This window comes from Phoca vitulina, unplaced genomic scaffold, assembly GCF_004348235.1.
Source record: "Phoca vitulina isolate PV1807 unplaced genomic scaffold, GSC_HSeal_1.0 scaffold89, whole genome shotgun sequence".
Classification (NCBI taxonomy): domain Eukaryota; kingdom Metazoa; phylum Chordata; class Mammalia; order Carnivora; family Phocidae; genus Phoca; species Phoca vitulina.
In genome coordinates this window covers 1,362,946-1,380,554 of record NW_022589792.1, presented here as the reverse complement: position 1 = coordinate 1,380,554, position 17,609 = coordinate 1,362,946, and the positions used below count along the sequence as shown (strand labels likewise).

At 50.3% G+C, this 17,609-nt stretch overlaps 2 protein-coding genes and 1 pseudogene across 9 annotated transcripts in view; all 3 read right to left on the bottom strand.

The window, feature by feature from the left end:
* The window catches only part of DNM2 (dynamin 2), an 85,091-nt gene extending 82,755 nt beyond the window's left edge, over positions 1 to 2,336 (bottom strand). For 2 of the 8 annotated variants that reach the window (XM_032395917.1, XM_032395920.1), the window contains exon 1: positions 1,964 to 2,335. In XM_032395917.1, coding sequence (XP_032251808.1) covers positions 1,964 to 2,124 — 161 coding nt within the window. In that variant the 5' untranslated portion in view covers positions 2,125 to 2,335. Of the gene's footprint in view, positions 1 to 1,963 lie in introns of all 8 variants that reach the window. The other 6 variants (XM_032395916.1, XM_032395919.1, XM_032395922.1 and 3 more) reach the window with 5 other exon arrangements.
* A 2,294-nt stretch (positions 2,337 to 4,630) lies between these two features.
* QTRT1 (queuine tRNA-ribosyltransferase catalytic subunit 1) lies at positions 4,631 to 12,453 on the bottom strand. Its single transcript, XM_032396183.1, has 10 exons — positions 12,105 to 12,453; positions 11,810 to 11,878; positions 11,573 to 11,711; positions 8,045 to 8,123; positions 7,833 to 7,948; positions 5,613 to 5,751; positions 5,281 to 5,356; positions 5,050 to 5,159; positions 4,876 to 4,963; positions 4,631 to 4,788 (listed from the first exon to the last, which is right to left on the bottom strand). The coding sequence occupies exons 1-10, from the start codon at positions 12,345 to 12,347 to the stop codon at positions 4,636 to 4,638; spliced, it is 1,212 nt and encodes a 403-aa protein (XP_032252074.1). The 5' UTR covers positions 12,348 to 12,453; the 3' UTR covers positions 4,631 to 4,635.
* A 3,454-nt stretch (positions 12,454 to 15,907) lies between these two features.
* Positions 15,908 to 17,609, bottom strand: part of LOC116626573 — a 4,557-nt pseudogene continuing 2,855 nt past the window's right edge.

Genomic DNA, 17,609 nt, shown 5'->3' with positions numbered 1-17,609 from the left:
AGCACTTTCATTCTGATTAGTTTTTGTTGATGATATGAGAGGAACCAGCATGGTGAATAACAGCCTGTCCATGTCGACCTACTGTGTGCCACGCACTGTGTTAAGTAAGCACTTTCAACACATCATGTCCCTGCATCATGGCAACAGTCTTGTCGAGGGACCATCACCCCATTTTTAGGAGGGGAAACTGTGGCTCAGAGAAGCCAAACCACCTGAGCAAAGTCCCAAGGCAAATGAAATGGACAGAACTTTGCTGTGTGCCCATCGAAAGCCTGGGCAGGGAGGAAGATAACCATGCAAAGGGGCCCACAGCCCAGCCCAAGGCTCAGCCCAGGCCCGGCTGACCCCAAGTCCACACCTTTCCGCCACAGTGGACAACAGGCAAGGCGCCAGAGACAAAGCAGCAAAGGAGGAAATTCATGCCGCTGACAGCCAAACTCCAGGCCTCCGGGAAGGCAGGGCGGGGCTGGGCACCCAGCTGGGTTCCAGTGAGCCCTAGCCTGGTGCCCTTGGGCCAAGGATGAGTCTTTTCTGAGGCTCCCTGCTCGTATCTAAGGTGGGGATAAGAGAACTTCCACCTCGCTCACTATGGGGTTCAAGAGGCTGACAAAAGAACTCAGCCTGGGGCCTGCCAGATGAACATTACCCCTCAACACCGATAACAACCACAGTAGTACTAACGATTACTGTGATGTTATCGTTTGGCAGCCACAGGCACAAATGGAGTCCTTCCCAGAATGGAGAAGTGACAGCCCATCTGGGAGGCAGAAGGGCAAGAGGCGGGGGAAGGGAGAGGAAAGAACCAAACACCCCTGCAGGCCACATGTCCAGCTCTCATTCATCAGCTTCCTGAATCCTGGAAACAGCCCAGAGAGTGGAGTTTGCCGACCGGACAGATGGGCACACTGAGGCTTCTCAGGGCTGCCCAAAAGCCTGATAAGGCTCCAACGAGGGCCCCCAATTTGCAGGCTTTCGCTTGGGAGCTGGCCTCTGTGTTCTGGGATACCAGAGCACCCTGACAAGGGCCGGGAAAGAATCCTGCAGAAAGGTTCCCCCCCCCCCCCCAGGGCCTACTTCCAACTGATAGGGAAATTCAGGTTTCATCCTTCAGCTCCCTTGTCCTCTGCATGCTCCCACCACCTCCTCCCTACTGCAGAGGTGGGGCCAGGCAGCCAGGGCCTGCCAGGGCACTGATGGGCAGACTAGGATAAGGCCGACACCTGTACAGACAGACAAAAGGATCTATTTGTGAGAGAAGCCAGCGTTTGCCAGGGACCAGGCTTTAGAGTCTGCCTAGGAGAACCAGACAACCGAGTCCCCTAGGGTCCAGCCAGCCAGTCAGACTGCAGAGGCTAGCCAGAGTAACCCAACAGAGGCACGGCTAAGTGTTAAAGTCTGCGAGGGGCACGGACGGGCAGCCAGACAGCACAGGTCACCCCAGACAGCTAGCCAGGCAGCAGGGGGCCACCCTGAGGGAATGGACAGATGGACAGCCAAATGGTGGTGGCAAGGAGTTCTATCCAGGACAGAGAGACAGCTAACCAGACGGCAGGGGCTGCTCCAGATAAATGAACAGCCAGCCAGACCACAGGGGTTCGAACCAATAGGTATCTAGCTGGCAGGTTTCGGACAGACAGAGAAGAGGGACCCTGAACCACAGGCAACCAGATGGTAGAATTCAGCCACGAAAGGGGGGACCAGAAGAGTCGGCGACGGTCCACCGCACTTCCTGGCCCACGCCCCCCCCAGTCGGTGAGACGCCCCAAGGGCCTGAGCCGGCTCCCCAGCCCCTGCAGGAAGCCCTCCGCCCAGGGCGTCCCACAGAGCCCGCCTCCCTGTCCCCGTCCCCGTCGCGGGCACGCAAGCGCCGCAGTTACGCCGGCTGCGCAGGGCGCGCCATTCCCGGTCCGCCCTCCGCGCCCTAGGCCGCCGCCCGCCCGCCGTCGCCGCCGCGCTCGCTCACCGGCCGACGAAGTTCTCGAGCACCGAGCTCTTGCCGGCGCTCTGGCCGCCCACCACGGCGATCTGCGGCAGGTCCAGGTGGCAGCTCTGGCCGATGGAGCTGAAAGCGTCCTGCAGCTTGTTGACCAGCGGGATCAGCTCTTCCATCCCGCGGTTGCCCATGGCGCCGGCGGCCCCGGCCCGAGCGCCCCGCGCTCCCCGCCTGCCCCCGGCCCTTAACGACGCGGCCCCGCGGCGTCCGCAGCCGTTGCTCCCCGCCCGCCCGGGCCTCGGCGCGACGCCCGCTCCCGGCTCGGCCTCACAGTCGCCGCCTCATCCGGTTCTCAGACGACACCCGACCCGAGCGACCTCCCGCCCGGGCTCCGGGGCTGCGCCCAAAGCCCTCACACCGCCCCCGATTGGCCGGTCGCGCTGCCACTCGTACATACGAGCCAGTGAAAGAGAGGCATAGGCCTATGGTTGAGTGAACCTTCCCCCAGGAGACCTCCCGGTGGGTTCATTGGACTCCAGAACTGTCGTTTTTCCGCAAGAGCCAATAGCGTGGGGGCAGCGAGTTGTCAAGGCCAGGAGGCGGTGTTTCAGGAAAAGGCAATGTTGGCTCCGCCTATTATGGGAGGTCCCCGACGGCAAGAAAACCCAAGTCTTATTGGCAGGAAGACCCGCCAGTCAAAAGTGCCGGCCAATGACATTAGGGATCGATTCATAGACTCTGGTTTGTCACTTGACACTAACTAGTTCCCTAAGAATTCCCCATTGGTTTATATAAATATCATTTCGTTCCTCCAGCCAACAAAGCCAGAGAGGACGGGCTTTGACCTCCGAATCCTGACTTTGATTGAGAACTTCTCTGTCAATCAAAGAATCTCCCGTTTTGTGATTGTTGTAGGTCTATTAGAGTCTTCCGGAGTAAAGGATAAGGCCCACCGGACTCGCCGAAGGGCGACACCTCGTGGTGGGACTCGGTAGTGTCCGTCGCTTCTGAGTTTCCGGCCTCTAAAGAGAACTACAAGTCCCAGAATGCATCTCGGCCCGGGGCTTGCAAACCAGCTCTTCGCGCGGGGTTTCAAAGCGCTTTGAAGATGAGTCCGGCGTTAGTAGTTCCTAGGGAGAGGCGGTCTAGCGCTGCATCGTTGGCTCTCATTTTCATTCCTGTGAAGTTCCACCTTCACGCTTTTGCAAATGCTGTGCCCTTTCCTAGGATTACCTTCTGTTCACGCCCCGACTTGATTCGGCTAACGCCTGCAACGTTGTTCCCCTGCCTCTTCAACTTGAGCGCATCGTGACCTTTTTGAGTACCCAGTGAAACAACGGATCCTCTCCCCTTGAAAAGATATTATTTTGCAGTCGGTGTTGGAGATTCTGGGATCTAGGGATCTTGACCTCGTGGGAAAAAAAGCCGGAGACAGGTGGAAGGATTTTATGAAAAAAAGTGATTTAACCCCCCTAGGCATAGATTGGCCAGAAAGAAGCCCAATAAGGAGTCAGATGCAATGGAGGTAGGGAAGTGGGCTGATGAGGCCGTAACAGGGGAGTGGCAGAGTGGCCAATGGTATATGCCTGCTCCAAGACCTAAAACCCCGGTCTCAGAGAGGTGGGCAAAAAGTTAACCGACAAGGCTTGGCATTGCAGCCTTGACCACAGTGACGGAAACCTGGAAACACCCTACCTACATCCCCTTCATTGAGCTGCTTAAATAAATACTGTGCAACAGCTCTAAGACAGGAAGTCTTCATGTTCTGACGTGTAAACAATTTGAAATATACTAAGAGAAAAAAAGGTACAGAACTGCACATCAAGGGCTCCCACATTCATGAAAAATATATACACATGGAAAATCTCTGGGAGAATACACAAACTGATCAAAAAGTTGCATTTTTATGCTATTAGAAGAGTGGATCCTACACATTGTATACATGGATTACTTTTTCAATATAAAAACCCTTATCTTGGGGCGCCTGGGTGGCTCAGTCGTTGAGCGTCTGCCTTCGGCTCGGGTCATGGTCCCAGGGTCCCGGGATCGAGCCCCGCATCGGGCTCCCTGCTCAGCGGGAAGCCTGCTTCTCCCTCTCCTACTCCCCCTGCTTGTGTTCCTGCTCTCACTCTCTTTAAAAAAAAAAAAATCTTAAAAAAAAGAACAGTACCGGGCACAGTGTAAGCACCTGCTAGATCACACCTACTGTCTTCATCACTGTGTTTACTGACAGCAAAATTAAGCCACGTGTCAATAGTCAAGGCTCAGAGCATGAGCTCTGGAGCCAGGGGGCTACCTCTCAGTGGTGACCTTGGGTAAGCTACTTTCCCTCTCCACCTGTTTCCTCACCTGTGAAAAGTGGGGTAACAAGTGCCCCCCGCAGGGTGGCTGGGGGGCCTGAGCCACAGGAAAAGGGATGCACCTCCCGTGCTGGGGTACATCCTACATGCTGGGCTACGCCAGGTGGTTTCCAGAGATCAGCTGCTGCAATGGTTACTTATTATTATCAGCGGGGGGGTGGGGGAGGATGGGGGGACGGGGACAACACACTGGCCACAGTGACACTCAGAGGAAGAAGAGGACCAAGACAGGCCACCTTCCCAAGAAGGCACAGATATATTCTAAATTAGAATAATAATTTAAAAAAATCCTTCGATACCTCCCATTCCCTCCCCTCCCCTCCCTCCCGCCCCCAAGCCAGATCAACTCAGTGTGATCCCCACGGAGGCCAGGGCTTCAGTGGCCCAGGTGGGACAGAGGGTGGGGTCCCCATACATGGTGCCCATGAAGTCCCGTACGAAGTCAGGGAAGCGCTTCTCCACAATGCTGGCACGCACGGCGCTCATCAGCTGTAGCTGCGGGGGGGTAGGTGTCAGCCAAGGGGCCCCAGGGCCCTCCCCCACGCCGACCCCGAGCCTGGCCCACCCTGGCCGCAGGCCCACCTGGTAGGCGATGTTGTGGACAGTGAGGTGGTGCAGGGCAGCCGTGTTATCACTGTGCAGAAGTGTGTGCAGGAAGGCCCGGCTGTGCCTGTGGACAGGAGGCTGGGGCTCAGCCACGCAGAGTCCTGCACCCCGCCACACCCTCCCCCAGCCCCCAGGCCCAGCTCCGCCTACTTCTGGCAGGTGGGACAGGCACAGTTGGAGTCTATGGGCCGGAAGTCCTTCTCATACTGCTTCTTCTTCAGCTGCAGGTTCCCGGTGGGCACCAAAGCGGAGCCAAAGCGCTGGGGGAGGGGTGGACGAGGGGAAGGTGGGGGTCAACCAGGCCTTCATCCGCACCAGCCCCACCCCAACCTTGGCCCCCCTAGCCCCCCACCCATTGTCTGCCCCCTGCCAGGGCCTCACCGCTGTCCGCGTGGGGAAGACGCAGTCGAACATGTCACATCCAAGAGCCACGCAGACCACCAGATCGGTGGCATAGCTGGGAGGAGGGCCATGGAGGGGGGGAGCAGAGAACCTCATGCCCTGGTCACACACCCAGGCCTCCCCCCATCACAGACACTCCGACTCCCCAGGGACTGGACCACATTCCCTCTGAACCGCCCCCAGAGGAAAGCCATGTCCTCCTTTAGTCCCCTCCCAGGCAGGGCTGTGTCCTTCCACCAACACCAGCCTGGGCAGGAATCCCCAGGAACCCCTTCCCACAGGTAGGGCTATTTCCCCTCGTCTCCACATACCCGACCCCCATCAGGTAGCGTGGCTTGTCCTTAGGCAGCCTTGAGGTGCTCAGGGCCACCATCCTCCAGAACTGACCCTTGCTCTCGCCCCCGCTCAGGCCCCCAATGGCGAAGCCTGGCACGTCCCTCTTGGTCATCTCTGGGGGTACAGGGCAAGGTGAGGGGTCACTGGGCGAAAGAAAATACGCCTCCTCCTCTGCAGCCCCAGGGCAGACCCTGCCCAGACCAGGGCAGACCCTCGGGAAGAAAGAGAGAGAAGTGGGGGAAGGGCGGGTGTCCGTCTGTCTTTCCATCTGTCTGTCTAAAGGCCGCTGGTGAGCTCAGCTACCATGTGTTGAACGCCTGCTGTGTGTGAAGCTCCCTCCGCTCCTCAGTCCTCAGGAGAGGCCTCCAGCCTGTGCACCCTTCACTGACAGCGAAGATGACGCCTTGTATGTTTCAAAACTGAGCATTTTCCAGGTTTTAGAACAGCGAACATCCCATATGCAAGGTAACAGCCTGTCCTCAACATCTGTAACGTTTCTGCACCAAAACATGAAGAGACTCCCAACAACCGGGGTAAATAACCCCGTAGGTCTGGTCTGGTCTGGCCCGCAAAGGAGTGGGTTGCAAATTCCTGAGTGTTTTGCATTTTAGAAGTGGGCTCCTAGGCCCCAGAATTGCAGAGAAGGGGCGGCAGCTCTGTACCACTGAGGGGTACCCGAGGCTTGACACTGGCCCGAGGCCGCATATGCCAGAGGCTGGGTTTAAGCCCAGGTCTAGTCTCCAAGCCCAGCCTTGCCTTGGGCCCCAGCTGCCTAGTTCAACCATGGGAGGCCACAGCATCGACAAGAAGGACCCGTCCGAAGGGTCAGATTTCGAAGCTGGAATGAGCAGTCCAATCCACTGGAGACAAGTTGTTCAAATGTGGCCTCCCAGCCACCCCCCCCCACCCCGACCTCACCGTGGACTCTGCGCCCGTCGCGGGGAGAACCCACGCAGTGCTGGTGCTGGTGCAGGTAAGCTTAGAGCGCTCTGAAGCATCACCAGTGTGGCCAAGAACTGAATTTGCTAGGGCAAGACCAGCGTGGTAGGTTTTTTGTTTTTTTTTTTTTTTTTTTCACATGAGAGCACAGAGAATGCCAGAAAATGTTTCACGTGTAAGGGTAACGTTTCACGAAGTCTTGGTTTCTGCTTTCATCTATGTCCACACATACTGAGCTGTGACGTGAAGCGTATCTCTGCCTGGGGGTCTCCTTTAAAATGGCTCACTGGGCCGGGAGCTGGGCACAGCTTGAGGACAGAAGGAATTCCAACAAGGACAGTCTGCACAACGGTACACATGGATGCCAGGTGCAGGCACAGGACTAAACAGACCTTCCCGTTTATCCTCACTTCGACCCCATGACATTGGGAATATGTGCCCATTCCACAGAGGAAAAAAGGGAGGCTCAGAGAGGCCAAGGGTGCAGAACCATGAGGCAGCAGATCAGAGGTCTGGATCCAGCCAAACAAACTCTAGGACCCAGAGTCTTGCCTATGACACTTCGTTGCCTCTGCGCCCCCATCTCTGCCTCCCTTTTGTCTCCATGGCCATGGCCTTGGTATAGGTCTCTCACTCTTCTCCTGGGCAAATACTCCAACCTCTTCATGGGCCTTCTGCTTCCTATCCTACTGGGATTTTTCCATGATTCCTCTTGGTCCCTGTTACTTGCCCACTCAGCAGCCCTCCATGGCTCCCCAGTACCTCAGTGTGGTATCCCAGGGCCTCCAGTGTCAGCACAACCCCTGGACCCCACCCCTAACTCCTGACCCTGGGGAGGAAGCAGCACCTGTATCAGTTAATGCTGTAGGTTCTACAGCCCAAGAACTGGGTCCAAATCTCAGCTCTGCAATGTCCAAGCTGCATGGCTTGGGGTAAGTGACTTTACAGCTCTGTGCTTCAGGTTCCTCTTCTATAACCTCGGGAACCTGGTAGTTCCCACCTTACGGGATGGCTATGAAAACTCAATGGGGCAATCTGTGACCGGCATACGGCGTAGCGTCTGATGACTACCCCCAAATCGCGAGCTATTGGAATTACTATCATTCTGCAAACATTCTAGTCCATTCTGCCCCCGGGCCTTGGCTTCAGCTATTCCTTCCACCCATTAACAACCACCGTCCGCACCACCACATGCCAGGCCCATGTGGGGCCCTCAGTGATGGATAAGCCCTGGATGGACCAGCACATGGCTCTACCTTCGAGGCAGGTGGCCCGGAGATCCGCGTCTAGCCCACCCTGGATGATGGCAAAGAGGTTTTGCTTGTCTGGCCGCTGATGGGCTGCAATGCATCGGTCCAGCCAGCGGACTGACCTGTAAGAGGGCCCTAGTCATGAGCCCTAGGGTAAGGAGACAAGGCTCCGGGACTAGGATCCCCTCCCCCACACCCACACAAACACCCGCACGCACCTGTACATGGCCTCCTCCACACGTGGCCCCGTCACAGTGCTGCTGACCACAGCGTCCAGCTGCATGATGATGTCTGAGCCTGGGGGGTGAGACAGAAGCACCATCACTGGGAAAGCCTTCACTGCCTTTTGGGGATAAGCTGGACCCTAGAAGTCCCTCCTTGGGTCTTGCTGACTCCCACGTAGCCCCCCAGTCTGTTTATACAACAACCACAGGCAGCTTTTTAAAATACCCATTTGGTGGGCGCCTGGGTGGCTCAGTTGGTTAGGCGACTGCCTTCGGCTCAGGTCATGATCCTGGAGTCCCGGGATCGAGTCCCGCATCGGGCTCCCTGCTCGGCGGGGTGTCTGCTTCTCCCTCTGACCCTCCCCCCTCTCATGCTCTCTCTCTCATTCTCTCTCTCAAATAAATAAATAAAATCTTTAAAAAAATAAAATAAAATAAAATACCCATTTGGTCTTGCCTCACCCCAGCTAAAACCCTGCCCAGGCACATAGAATAAAATCCCACTCCTGCACGTTTACCCTTCAAGAGCAAAATGTTGTTAATACAAAGTGATCCGCCATGGCGTGGCGGGTAATAGCATAATGGGAGCCCAAGTGACCATCAACGTCTGGCTAAATAAATCATGGTCCAACCCTTAACGGAATGTTCCTTTCCCACAATTCCAAAATCTAGAAACTTCTCAAAATCAAAGATTTTATCTTATGCTTATGGCATACCTAATTTCACAGCAAAACCCAAGACAGTGATAGTCTTTTATAAAATCCAATTTAACGGGTGCCTTATTCAGTCTTAAAAAGGAAGAAAATTCTGACATATACTACAACTTTGTGGCCATTATGCTCAGTGAAATAAGCCAGACGCAAAAATGACAAGTATTGCATGATGCCATTTAGATGAGGTCCCTAGAGAAGTCAAATTCATAGAGACGGGAAGTAGATGGCGAGAGCCAGAGGCTGGCGGAGGGGAATGGAGAGTTAGTGTTTAATGGGCACAGAGTTTCAGTTTCACAAGATGAAGAGTTCTGGAGAGGGATGGTGGTGATGGTTGCACAACAATGCAAATGTGCTTTAGTGCCACTAAATCGGACACTTAAACATGGTTATAGTGGGGCGCCTGGCCGGCTCAGTCAGTAGAGCATGCCATTCTTGGTCTCACGGTCATGAGTTCAAGCCCCACGTTGGGCATGGAGCCTATTTAAAAAAATAAGTATATTTTAAAAATAAATAAATAAAAAAAGTTATAGTGGCAACTTTTTTTAATGGTAAATTTTATGTTGCCACAATTTTTTTTATTTTTTATTTATTTTTTAAGATTTTATTTATTTATTTGACAGAGACACAGCAAGAGAGGGAACACAAGCAGGGGGAGTGGGAGAGGGAGAAGCAGGCTTCCCGCAGAGCAGGGAGCCCGATGCGGGGCTAGATCCCAGGACCCTGGGACCATGACCTGAGCTGAAGGCAGACGCTTAATGACTGAGCCACCCAGGTGCCCGGTCACAATTTTTTTTTTAAATGGAAAAGGAACAAGTAAAAGAAACAAGTAAAGTTTAACAGGGTACTGTCCCAGACCTACTAAGATGCTATGTATGCTGCATTATCCTTATAAAATATTACAATTCTGAATTGACCTGAAGAATTTCAGATTAGGGGCTATGGATTTATATATGTTAGAAAAGCTCAGGGGAATATTGTCAAGATGCATCTTTACAGGAAAAAAGCAGAGTGCACCACACAAACCAAAGATGGGGCAATTTGAGAATCAATAGGATGGATTCCACTGCAAGAGACTGAGACACAGCAAATACATTTAAACCCATGATTAAATAAACAAACAAACAAACAAACAAACCCCTCATTTCATGGTGATCCTAAAAACACTAAAGATTAATTCATCACTGCTAGAGGATGCTAAGTAATCAAGCCATGAAAACTAGTAAATAAGGAAAAGAATGAATGCCATTTTCCTATATGAACTGAACTTCTTGGTCACCCAGGAGTAGGTGATGGACGTTTCTCTTCACAGAAATAATCTGGCTGATAAATGAAGAACGAACATTACCACTTTGGAACTCCTAATGGCAGAAGAAAACTGTTACACAGCACCATGGGGATGTAATCAGCAAAATTCAGACCCTGTGAGACCCTACTGGGGAAAGGAACTCGTTTCTTGAAGGAGCAAATTTATGAATGACTGAATGAATGAATGAATAGGCACCTGGGTGTGAGATCGAGCGCCACCTCGAATCCCACCTCCGGTTCCTCCCTCAGCAGGGCGATGGCTTGGGATTCTCTGCCTCTCCCCTCCTCTGTCCCAAATAAATACCTAAAGTCTTTTTAAAAAAAGAAGACAGGAAGGAGGTAGAGCTAAAAACTACATAATGTGCACTATATATAATATATGTTAAAAGAGATATGTTCCTACTGGGTATTTACCCCAAAGATACAAATGTAGGGACCCGAAGGGGTACGTGCACCCCAATGTTTATAGCAGCAATGTCCACAATAGCCAAACTGGGGAAAGAGCCAAGATGTCCATCGACAGACGAATGGATAAAGAAGATGTGGTATGTATATACAGTGGAATATTATGCAGCCATCAAAAGGAATGAGATCTTGCCATTTGCAATGACGTGGATAGAACTGGAGTGTGTTATGCTGAGCGAAATAAGTCAATCAGAGAAAGACATGTATCATATGACCTCACTGATATGAGGAATTCTTAATCTCAGGAAACAAACTGAAGGTTGTTGGAGTGGGGGGTGGGGTGGGAGGGATGGGGTGGCTGGGTGATAGACATTGGGGAGGGTATGTGCTATGGTGAGCGCTGTGAATTGTGCAAGACTTGAATCACAGATCTGTACCTCTGAAACAAATAATGAAATATATGTTAAAAAAAAAAAAAAGATAGCGAGGGGAAGAATGAAGGGGGAGAAATCGGAGGGGGAGACGAACCATGAGAGACGATGGACTCTGAGAAACAAACTGAGGGTTCTAGAGGGGAGGGGGGTGGGAGGAGGGGTTAGCCTGGTGATGGGTATTAAAGAGGGCACATTCTGCATGGAGCACTGGGTGTTATGCACAGACAATGAATCATGGAACACTACATCTAAAACTAATGATGTAATGTATGGGGATTAACATAACAATAAAATTTTTTTAAAAAGAGATATGTTCATTGTCTTTATCAAGGAATGATAGAAATAGGAGGGACTGAAAGCTTCCCCAGTCCCCCCCTTGTTGCTCTCTTTATTTCGACATATCTTTGCCCAGCTAATTTGCCATTTACGAGAAAGAATAGCATTAGAGATAATAATAAAAGCTCCTACATGCCAGGCACTGTGTTAAGAGATTTACAAACATTACGTCATTATTTCCGTGAACTATCCTCATTTGAGTTGGCCCCGCTGAAGCTCAGGCAGGGGGAGAGACTTACCCAAAGCCGAGCAGCACGTTAAGGAACGGGCCCGCCTCACCTCCACCCTCTAGAGGCAAGGCAAGAGGAGGTGGCCCGGGATTCGCTCACCTAAAGCGTTCTGGATCTCCACGGACTTCTCCGGGCTCAGAAGGGTCTCCTCACCATCGTAGGGGGAGCGGAAGCGGACGCCCTCCTCCGTCACCTCGGACAGGGACACCAGAGACACCATCTGGAAGCCGCCGCTGTCCTGGGGGAAATCGCACCGCAGGGCTGTCAGGGGGGTGGGACTGGAGAATCTCCACCTCTGAGAAGTGCCCTGGGATCCCGGCCCCGACTCCCCCTCACCGTCAGCAGATTGTGGGGCCAGTTCATGAAGCCGTGGAGACCGTGGGCTTTCTGGATCAGCTCGGGGCCCTGGGTTTGGGCAAGAAAAGATCAGGTGAGGGGTGAGCGCTATGTTGGAGGACAAGGCTAGCCAGCTGCGGTCCCCGCCGCTCCCTCACGCCCAGAACAAGGCCCGGGCCACCGGGGGAGCTCAATACACGTTTGTCGACTGACCTAAATGCATGCCTGTGCCTCGGCGGTGCCCGTACTCCCCCCCACTCTCCGCCGCCGCGCCACCGAGGCAGAACCCACCCACCGGCCTCAGACCCAGATGATAGGTGTTGCCCAGGCAGATGCGGCAGCCCAGGGAGTCCAGCTGCTCGGCCGTGATGCCCTTCATAGTGGCCTGCGTGCCCACTGGCATGAACACGGGAGTGGCTACCGGCCCGTGCGGCAGCCGCAGCTCCCCTGCCCGGGCCCTGGATCGGCTACACTCGGCCACCAGCCGCATGATCCGCGGGGCCGACTCCAGGGACGTCGGGCTAACTGCTGACGCCATCTTAGCTAACGGAACCACGCGGCCACTGCAACCCCCCTGGGCGGCGCCATATTGGCTGAGGTCACGTGAGGCAGGGAGCTGGCTGTCGCTTTGGAAGTGCGTGGGGGAACCATGGCAACGGACGCCAGCATGCTCGTCCCCGCGGAGCGCTCAGTTCGTTCCCACCCGCTACGTGTTGTCGGGGAAAATAAATATTGTTATGGATTCGAATCCCACCCCCGTCACTTGTCCGCTCTACAATCAAAGTCTCTCTCTAAGGGATAATTTTCTCCTCTAAAAATGGGGCGAATAATAGTGTCTCGGCATTAAAAACGTTGTAAAAGGGGCGCCTGGCTGGCTCAGTCGGTAGAGCATATCACTCTTGATCTCGGGGTTTTAGGTTCAAGCCCCACATTGGGTGTAGAGATTACTTAAAATCTTTTAATAAATAAAAATAAATTTTGTAAAGATTGAGAAGCATGGATATGTGGAGATCTTAATAAGCTGCCTTGCACAGGCTTTTGTCTATCTTGCCCATTGATTTGTCCCAAGAACTTAGAACAGCACCTAGTACACAGTACGTGCTCAATATACATTGATTTATACAATGAGAGAAAGAAACCCAGATTTGCAGAAGAGACTCAGACTCAGAACCTAGCCACATTTATTCGTTCATTTATTCAGTGTAGACCTACATATATACATACCTATTAGTGCCAGTCTTCATGCCACACAAGGATGAGAGAGGCTGGGTCATGGATTTATTGAGCACTGTGTGTTCCACTAATAATAACAAAATATTATATAATATATAACAACTGTTATTGTTGAAAATGGTGCGGATATACGTCCCGGCCAGCAGAGGGCGGCATTGCCCCAGAATCCTTCCTCTCAGTGGCCCACTGGCCTAAATTGTGCTATCTGAGCAAGACTGACCTTCAAGGAGCCTTGGGCTAATGATGCCAGCTTTTCCAGGTGGCGGAGAGTCTTCACTGAGGCCAAGTCCGGAAAACGCCCAACCATGAGGCCCACCTCAGGGCCTTTGTACTTGCTATTGCTTTATCTGCAATACTCTTCCTTTCTGATTTTCCCATGGCTGACTCATATTTTATCAGTTGTTCCTGACTTCCCCAATCTTAATAATGCTCCACCCCATCACGCTGTATCATGTTGCTTGTAACTCATATTGTGCTTTTAAAACTTCTATACGTTGACAATGCCCAATTTTAATTTCCAGTGTAGTCCTCTCTCATTGAACTCCCATCTCCTCTTTACAGATGTCTCCTTGACATCTCCATGGGGTGTCTGTAGGCACTCAAACTCTAGATCTCTAAAGCAGAGCTCCTGATTGTCCCTCCCAAGCTTGCCTAGGTCCCTCCATCTTCCCCTTCTTAATAATAGCAGCTCAATCCTTCCAGGAACTCAGACCAGAAACTTATGGGTGGTCCTTGAACTCTCACTGTCTTACTCCCTACATCTGATTTACCAGCAAATTCTAGCTGCTCTGCTTTCAAAATCTAAACAGAATCGACTAGTTTACACCCCCTCTGTAGCTCTCACTCTGGCCCAGCCACCAGCATCTCTTGCCTGGATTATTACAGTAGATACATCACTGGTCTCGTGGCTTTTGTTCTTTACTCCCCATACAATATTCTTGAAGATATTTTATTTATTTTTTTTTTTTAAAGATTTTATTTATTTATTTGAGAGAGAGAGAATGAGAGACAGAGAGCATGAGAGGGAGGAGGGTCAGAGGGAGAAGCAGACTCCCTGCCGAGCAGGGAGCCCGATGCGGGACTCGATCCCGGGACTCCAGGATCATGACCTGAGCCGAAGGCAGTTGCTTAACCAACTGAGCCACCCAGGCGCCCTTGAAGATATTTTAAAGGAAATGCTTTCAACGTTTCACCATTATGTATGATGGCTACTGTAAGTTTTTGGAAGATACACTGTATCAAGTAAAGAAAGGTCCTTTCAATTCCTAGTTCACTAACAGATTTTTGTCATAAATAAATATTTATGTTTTTTTTCAGTATCTGAAATAGCTATATTATTTGGCTCATTTAATTTAAAATGCCCAATGACATGAATTTATTTTCTTATTTATTAACACATTTATTTCCATTCTTGTACAAACTCAACTTGGTCATGGTACCTTTTTATATACTATGGCATTTTACATTAATTTTAACTAATATTTTATGTAAAATTTTTGCATCCCATCTGTTATAAATTATATTGGTCCATAGATTTCCTTTCTCATACTGTCTTTGCCTGAGTTTGGTGTTCAAATATCTATTTGCTGGAAGAAATTGTGCGAGATTGGAATTTTCTCTTCTGGAGTATATTTTTTTATTTTGATTTTTTTTTTAAGATTTTATTTATTTATTTGACAGAGAGAGACACAGTGAGAGAGGGAACACAAGCAGGGGAAGTGGAAGAGGGAGAAGCAGGTTTCCTGCTGAGCAGGGAGCCAGATTCGGGGCTCGATCCCAGGACTCTGGAATCATGACCTGAGCCAAAGGCAGACACTTAACGACTGAGCCACCCAGGCGCCCCTTTTTCTGGAATATTTTATCGTCCTCACTTGTATATCCATCTAGTTATGTGGTTTTCCTCAAAGAAATATTTTTAGCTACTGATTTAAGGTTTGTTGTTTGTTGTTTTGTTTTGTTTTGTTTTTAAATACACTCTAGGGGCGCCTGGGTGGCTCAGTCATTAAGCGTCTGCTTCGGCTCAGGTCATGATCCCAGGGTCCTGGGATTGAGCCCCGCATCGGGCTCCCTGCTCAGCAGGAAGCCTGCTTCTCCCTCTCCCACTCCCCCTGCTTGTGTTCCCTCTCTCGCTGTGTCTCTCTCTGTCAAATAAATAAATAAAATCTCAAAAAAATAAAATAAAATACATTCTATATGGGATGCTTGGGTGGCTCAGTCGGTTAAGCGTCTGCCTTTGGCTCAGGTCATGATCCCAGGGTCCTGGGATCCAGCCCCACATGGAGCCCCACATCCCGCTCCCTGCTCAGCAGGGAGTCTGCTTCTCCGTCTTCCTCTGCCCCTCCCTCTGCTTGTGCTCCGTGTCTCTCTCTCTCTCTCTCAAATAAATAAATAAATAAATAAATAAATAAATAAATAAAATCTTTGTAAAAATCATTCTTTTTTATTTGCCATTTTGCAATTTTATATGATGTGTCTCAGGGTGGATTTCTTTTAATTTATCCTATTTGAGATTCTTTCAAATTCTTGGATCTGGTGATCAGAGCCTTTCCATAATTTTAGAAATTCTCAGTTGTTCTCTCTTTGAAGAGGTGCACTTGCCTCAAACACCCCCAACACAGGTGGCTGAGAGCAGGGCAAGAAATGCTGAGGTGTTGCCCCTCCTGAGAACATAATTCCCCAACTGGGGACTAAGAGTGAGCAAACCTTATGCTCCTGGTTGCTCCAGTCTGGAGTGGAGTTTCCCTCCCACTGAACTGGTAGAAGGAAGGGAGGTAAAAGACACCAAATACCAGAAACACTCACTATTCTAATTGAATTTTCTCATAGATTTTCTTGAATAGTTGCTTCCTCATTTACAGTTTGCCCTTAGGACCACTTCCAGAGACGTTCAATGGTTGTTATCTTAACATCTTCCACCAGTTTCACTGGGGAGGGGATCAGCGAAGTTCCTCATGCCAGCATGCAGGAAAATGATTCCCTTTTAATATTTTTTGGTGTTTGTATTTCCTATTCAAACATCAAATACATTTGAGGGGCGCCTGGCTGGCGTGCTCAGTAGAGCGTGCAACTCTTGATCTCAGAGGTGTGAGTTCAAGTTCCACATTACAAATCTTTTTTTTTTTTATTTTATTTATTTACAGGAGAGATAGAGCATTGGCGGGGTGGGGGGGCAGCAGGCAGAGGGAGAAGCAAGTTCCCCGCTGAGCAGGGAGCCTGATGCAGGACTCAGTCCCAGGAAGCTGGGATCGTGACCTGAGCCAAAGGCAGACGCCCAACAGACTGAGCCACCCAGGTGCCCTAGAGATTACAAGTCTTAAATACATTTGAAATATATACATATATCAAATCATTATGCTGTACACTTAAAACTAATACAGGGCTGCTTGGCTGCCTCCGTTGGTAGAGTGTGCAACTCTTTTTTTCTTTTTTTAAGATGTCTTTATTTTAGAGAGAGAGAGACAGAGCAGGATCAGGAGGGGCAGAGGGAGAGGGAGAGAGCATCTCAAGCCGGCTCCTCGCTGACCACAGAGCCCACGCAGAGCTGAATCCCACGATACCGAGATCAGGGCCTGAGCTGAAACCAAGAGTCAAATGCTTAACCAACTGCATCAACCCGGAGCCCCTTGAGCAACTCTTGATCTCAGGGTTGTGAGTTCGAGCCCCACATCGATGTAGAGATTACTTTAGATAAATAAATAAACAAATGACTAAGTAAATAAAACTAATACAATGTTATACATCAATTATATCTCAGTAAAACTGGGGGGAATCTCTAAGCAAATATGGAAAAAGGTTAAAATGGTAAATTTTATATTTTATCTATTTTTCCACAGTAAAAATTTATTTTTTATTTTTTAAATATTTCATTTATTTATTTATTTGACAGAGAGAGCACAAGCAAGGGGAGCAGCAGAGGGAGAGGAAAAAGCAGGCTGAGCAGGGAGCCCATGCGGGACTCCATCCCAGGACATTGGGATCAAGGCCTGAGCCAAAGGCAAAGGCTTAACCCACTGAGCCACCCAGGTGCCCTATAGTAAAAATTTATATAAAGAAATGAAAACATGTACACACACAAAAAAAATACATCAAATACAACGAAAATTTTGAAAACAGAGGAATGTAATAAGCTTTACTGAGGATTCAATTTTAATTAAATAAGCTTATTTAAGGTTTAAAAATAGATAATATATGGGGCCTCTGGCTGGCTCAGCCACAAGAGCATACAACTCTTCATCTCAGCGTTGTGGGTTCAAGCCACATATTGGTTGTAGAAATTACTTTTTTTTTTTTAAAGATTTTATTTACTGGGGGGCCTGGGTGGCTCAGTCAGTTAAGGATCTGCCTTTGTCTCAGGTCATGATCCCAGGGTCCTAGGATCAAGCCCTGCATCGGGCTCCCTGCTCAGCGGGAGCCTGCTTCTCCTTCTCCTCCCCCTGTGCTCTCTCTTGCTATCTCTGTCACTATCTCTCTCTCTCTCTAATAAATAAATAAATAAATAAATAAATAAATAAATAAATCCTAAAAAAATACTTTATTTATTTATTTGACAGAGAGAGACACAGCGAGA

Excerpts from the sequence above, each read along its gene's own strand:
- QTRT1 (XM_032396183.1), bottom strand. The coding sequence starts at position 12,347 with ATGGCGTCAGCAGTTAGCCCGACGTCCCTGGAGTCGGCCCCGCGGATC. Across the intron at positions 7,949-8,044 it reads GTGGAGGAGGCCATGTACAG|GTCAGTCCGCTGGCTGGACC; the intron begins GTGCGTGCGGGT and ends GCCCTCTTACAG. Across the intron at positions 5,160-5,280 it reads TCTTCCCCACGCGGACAGCG|CGCTTTGGCTCCGCTTTGGT; the intron begins GTGAGGCCCTGG and ends CCCCTCCCCCAG.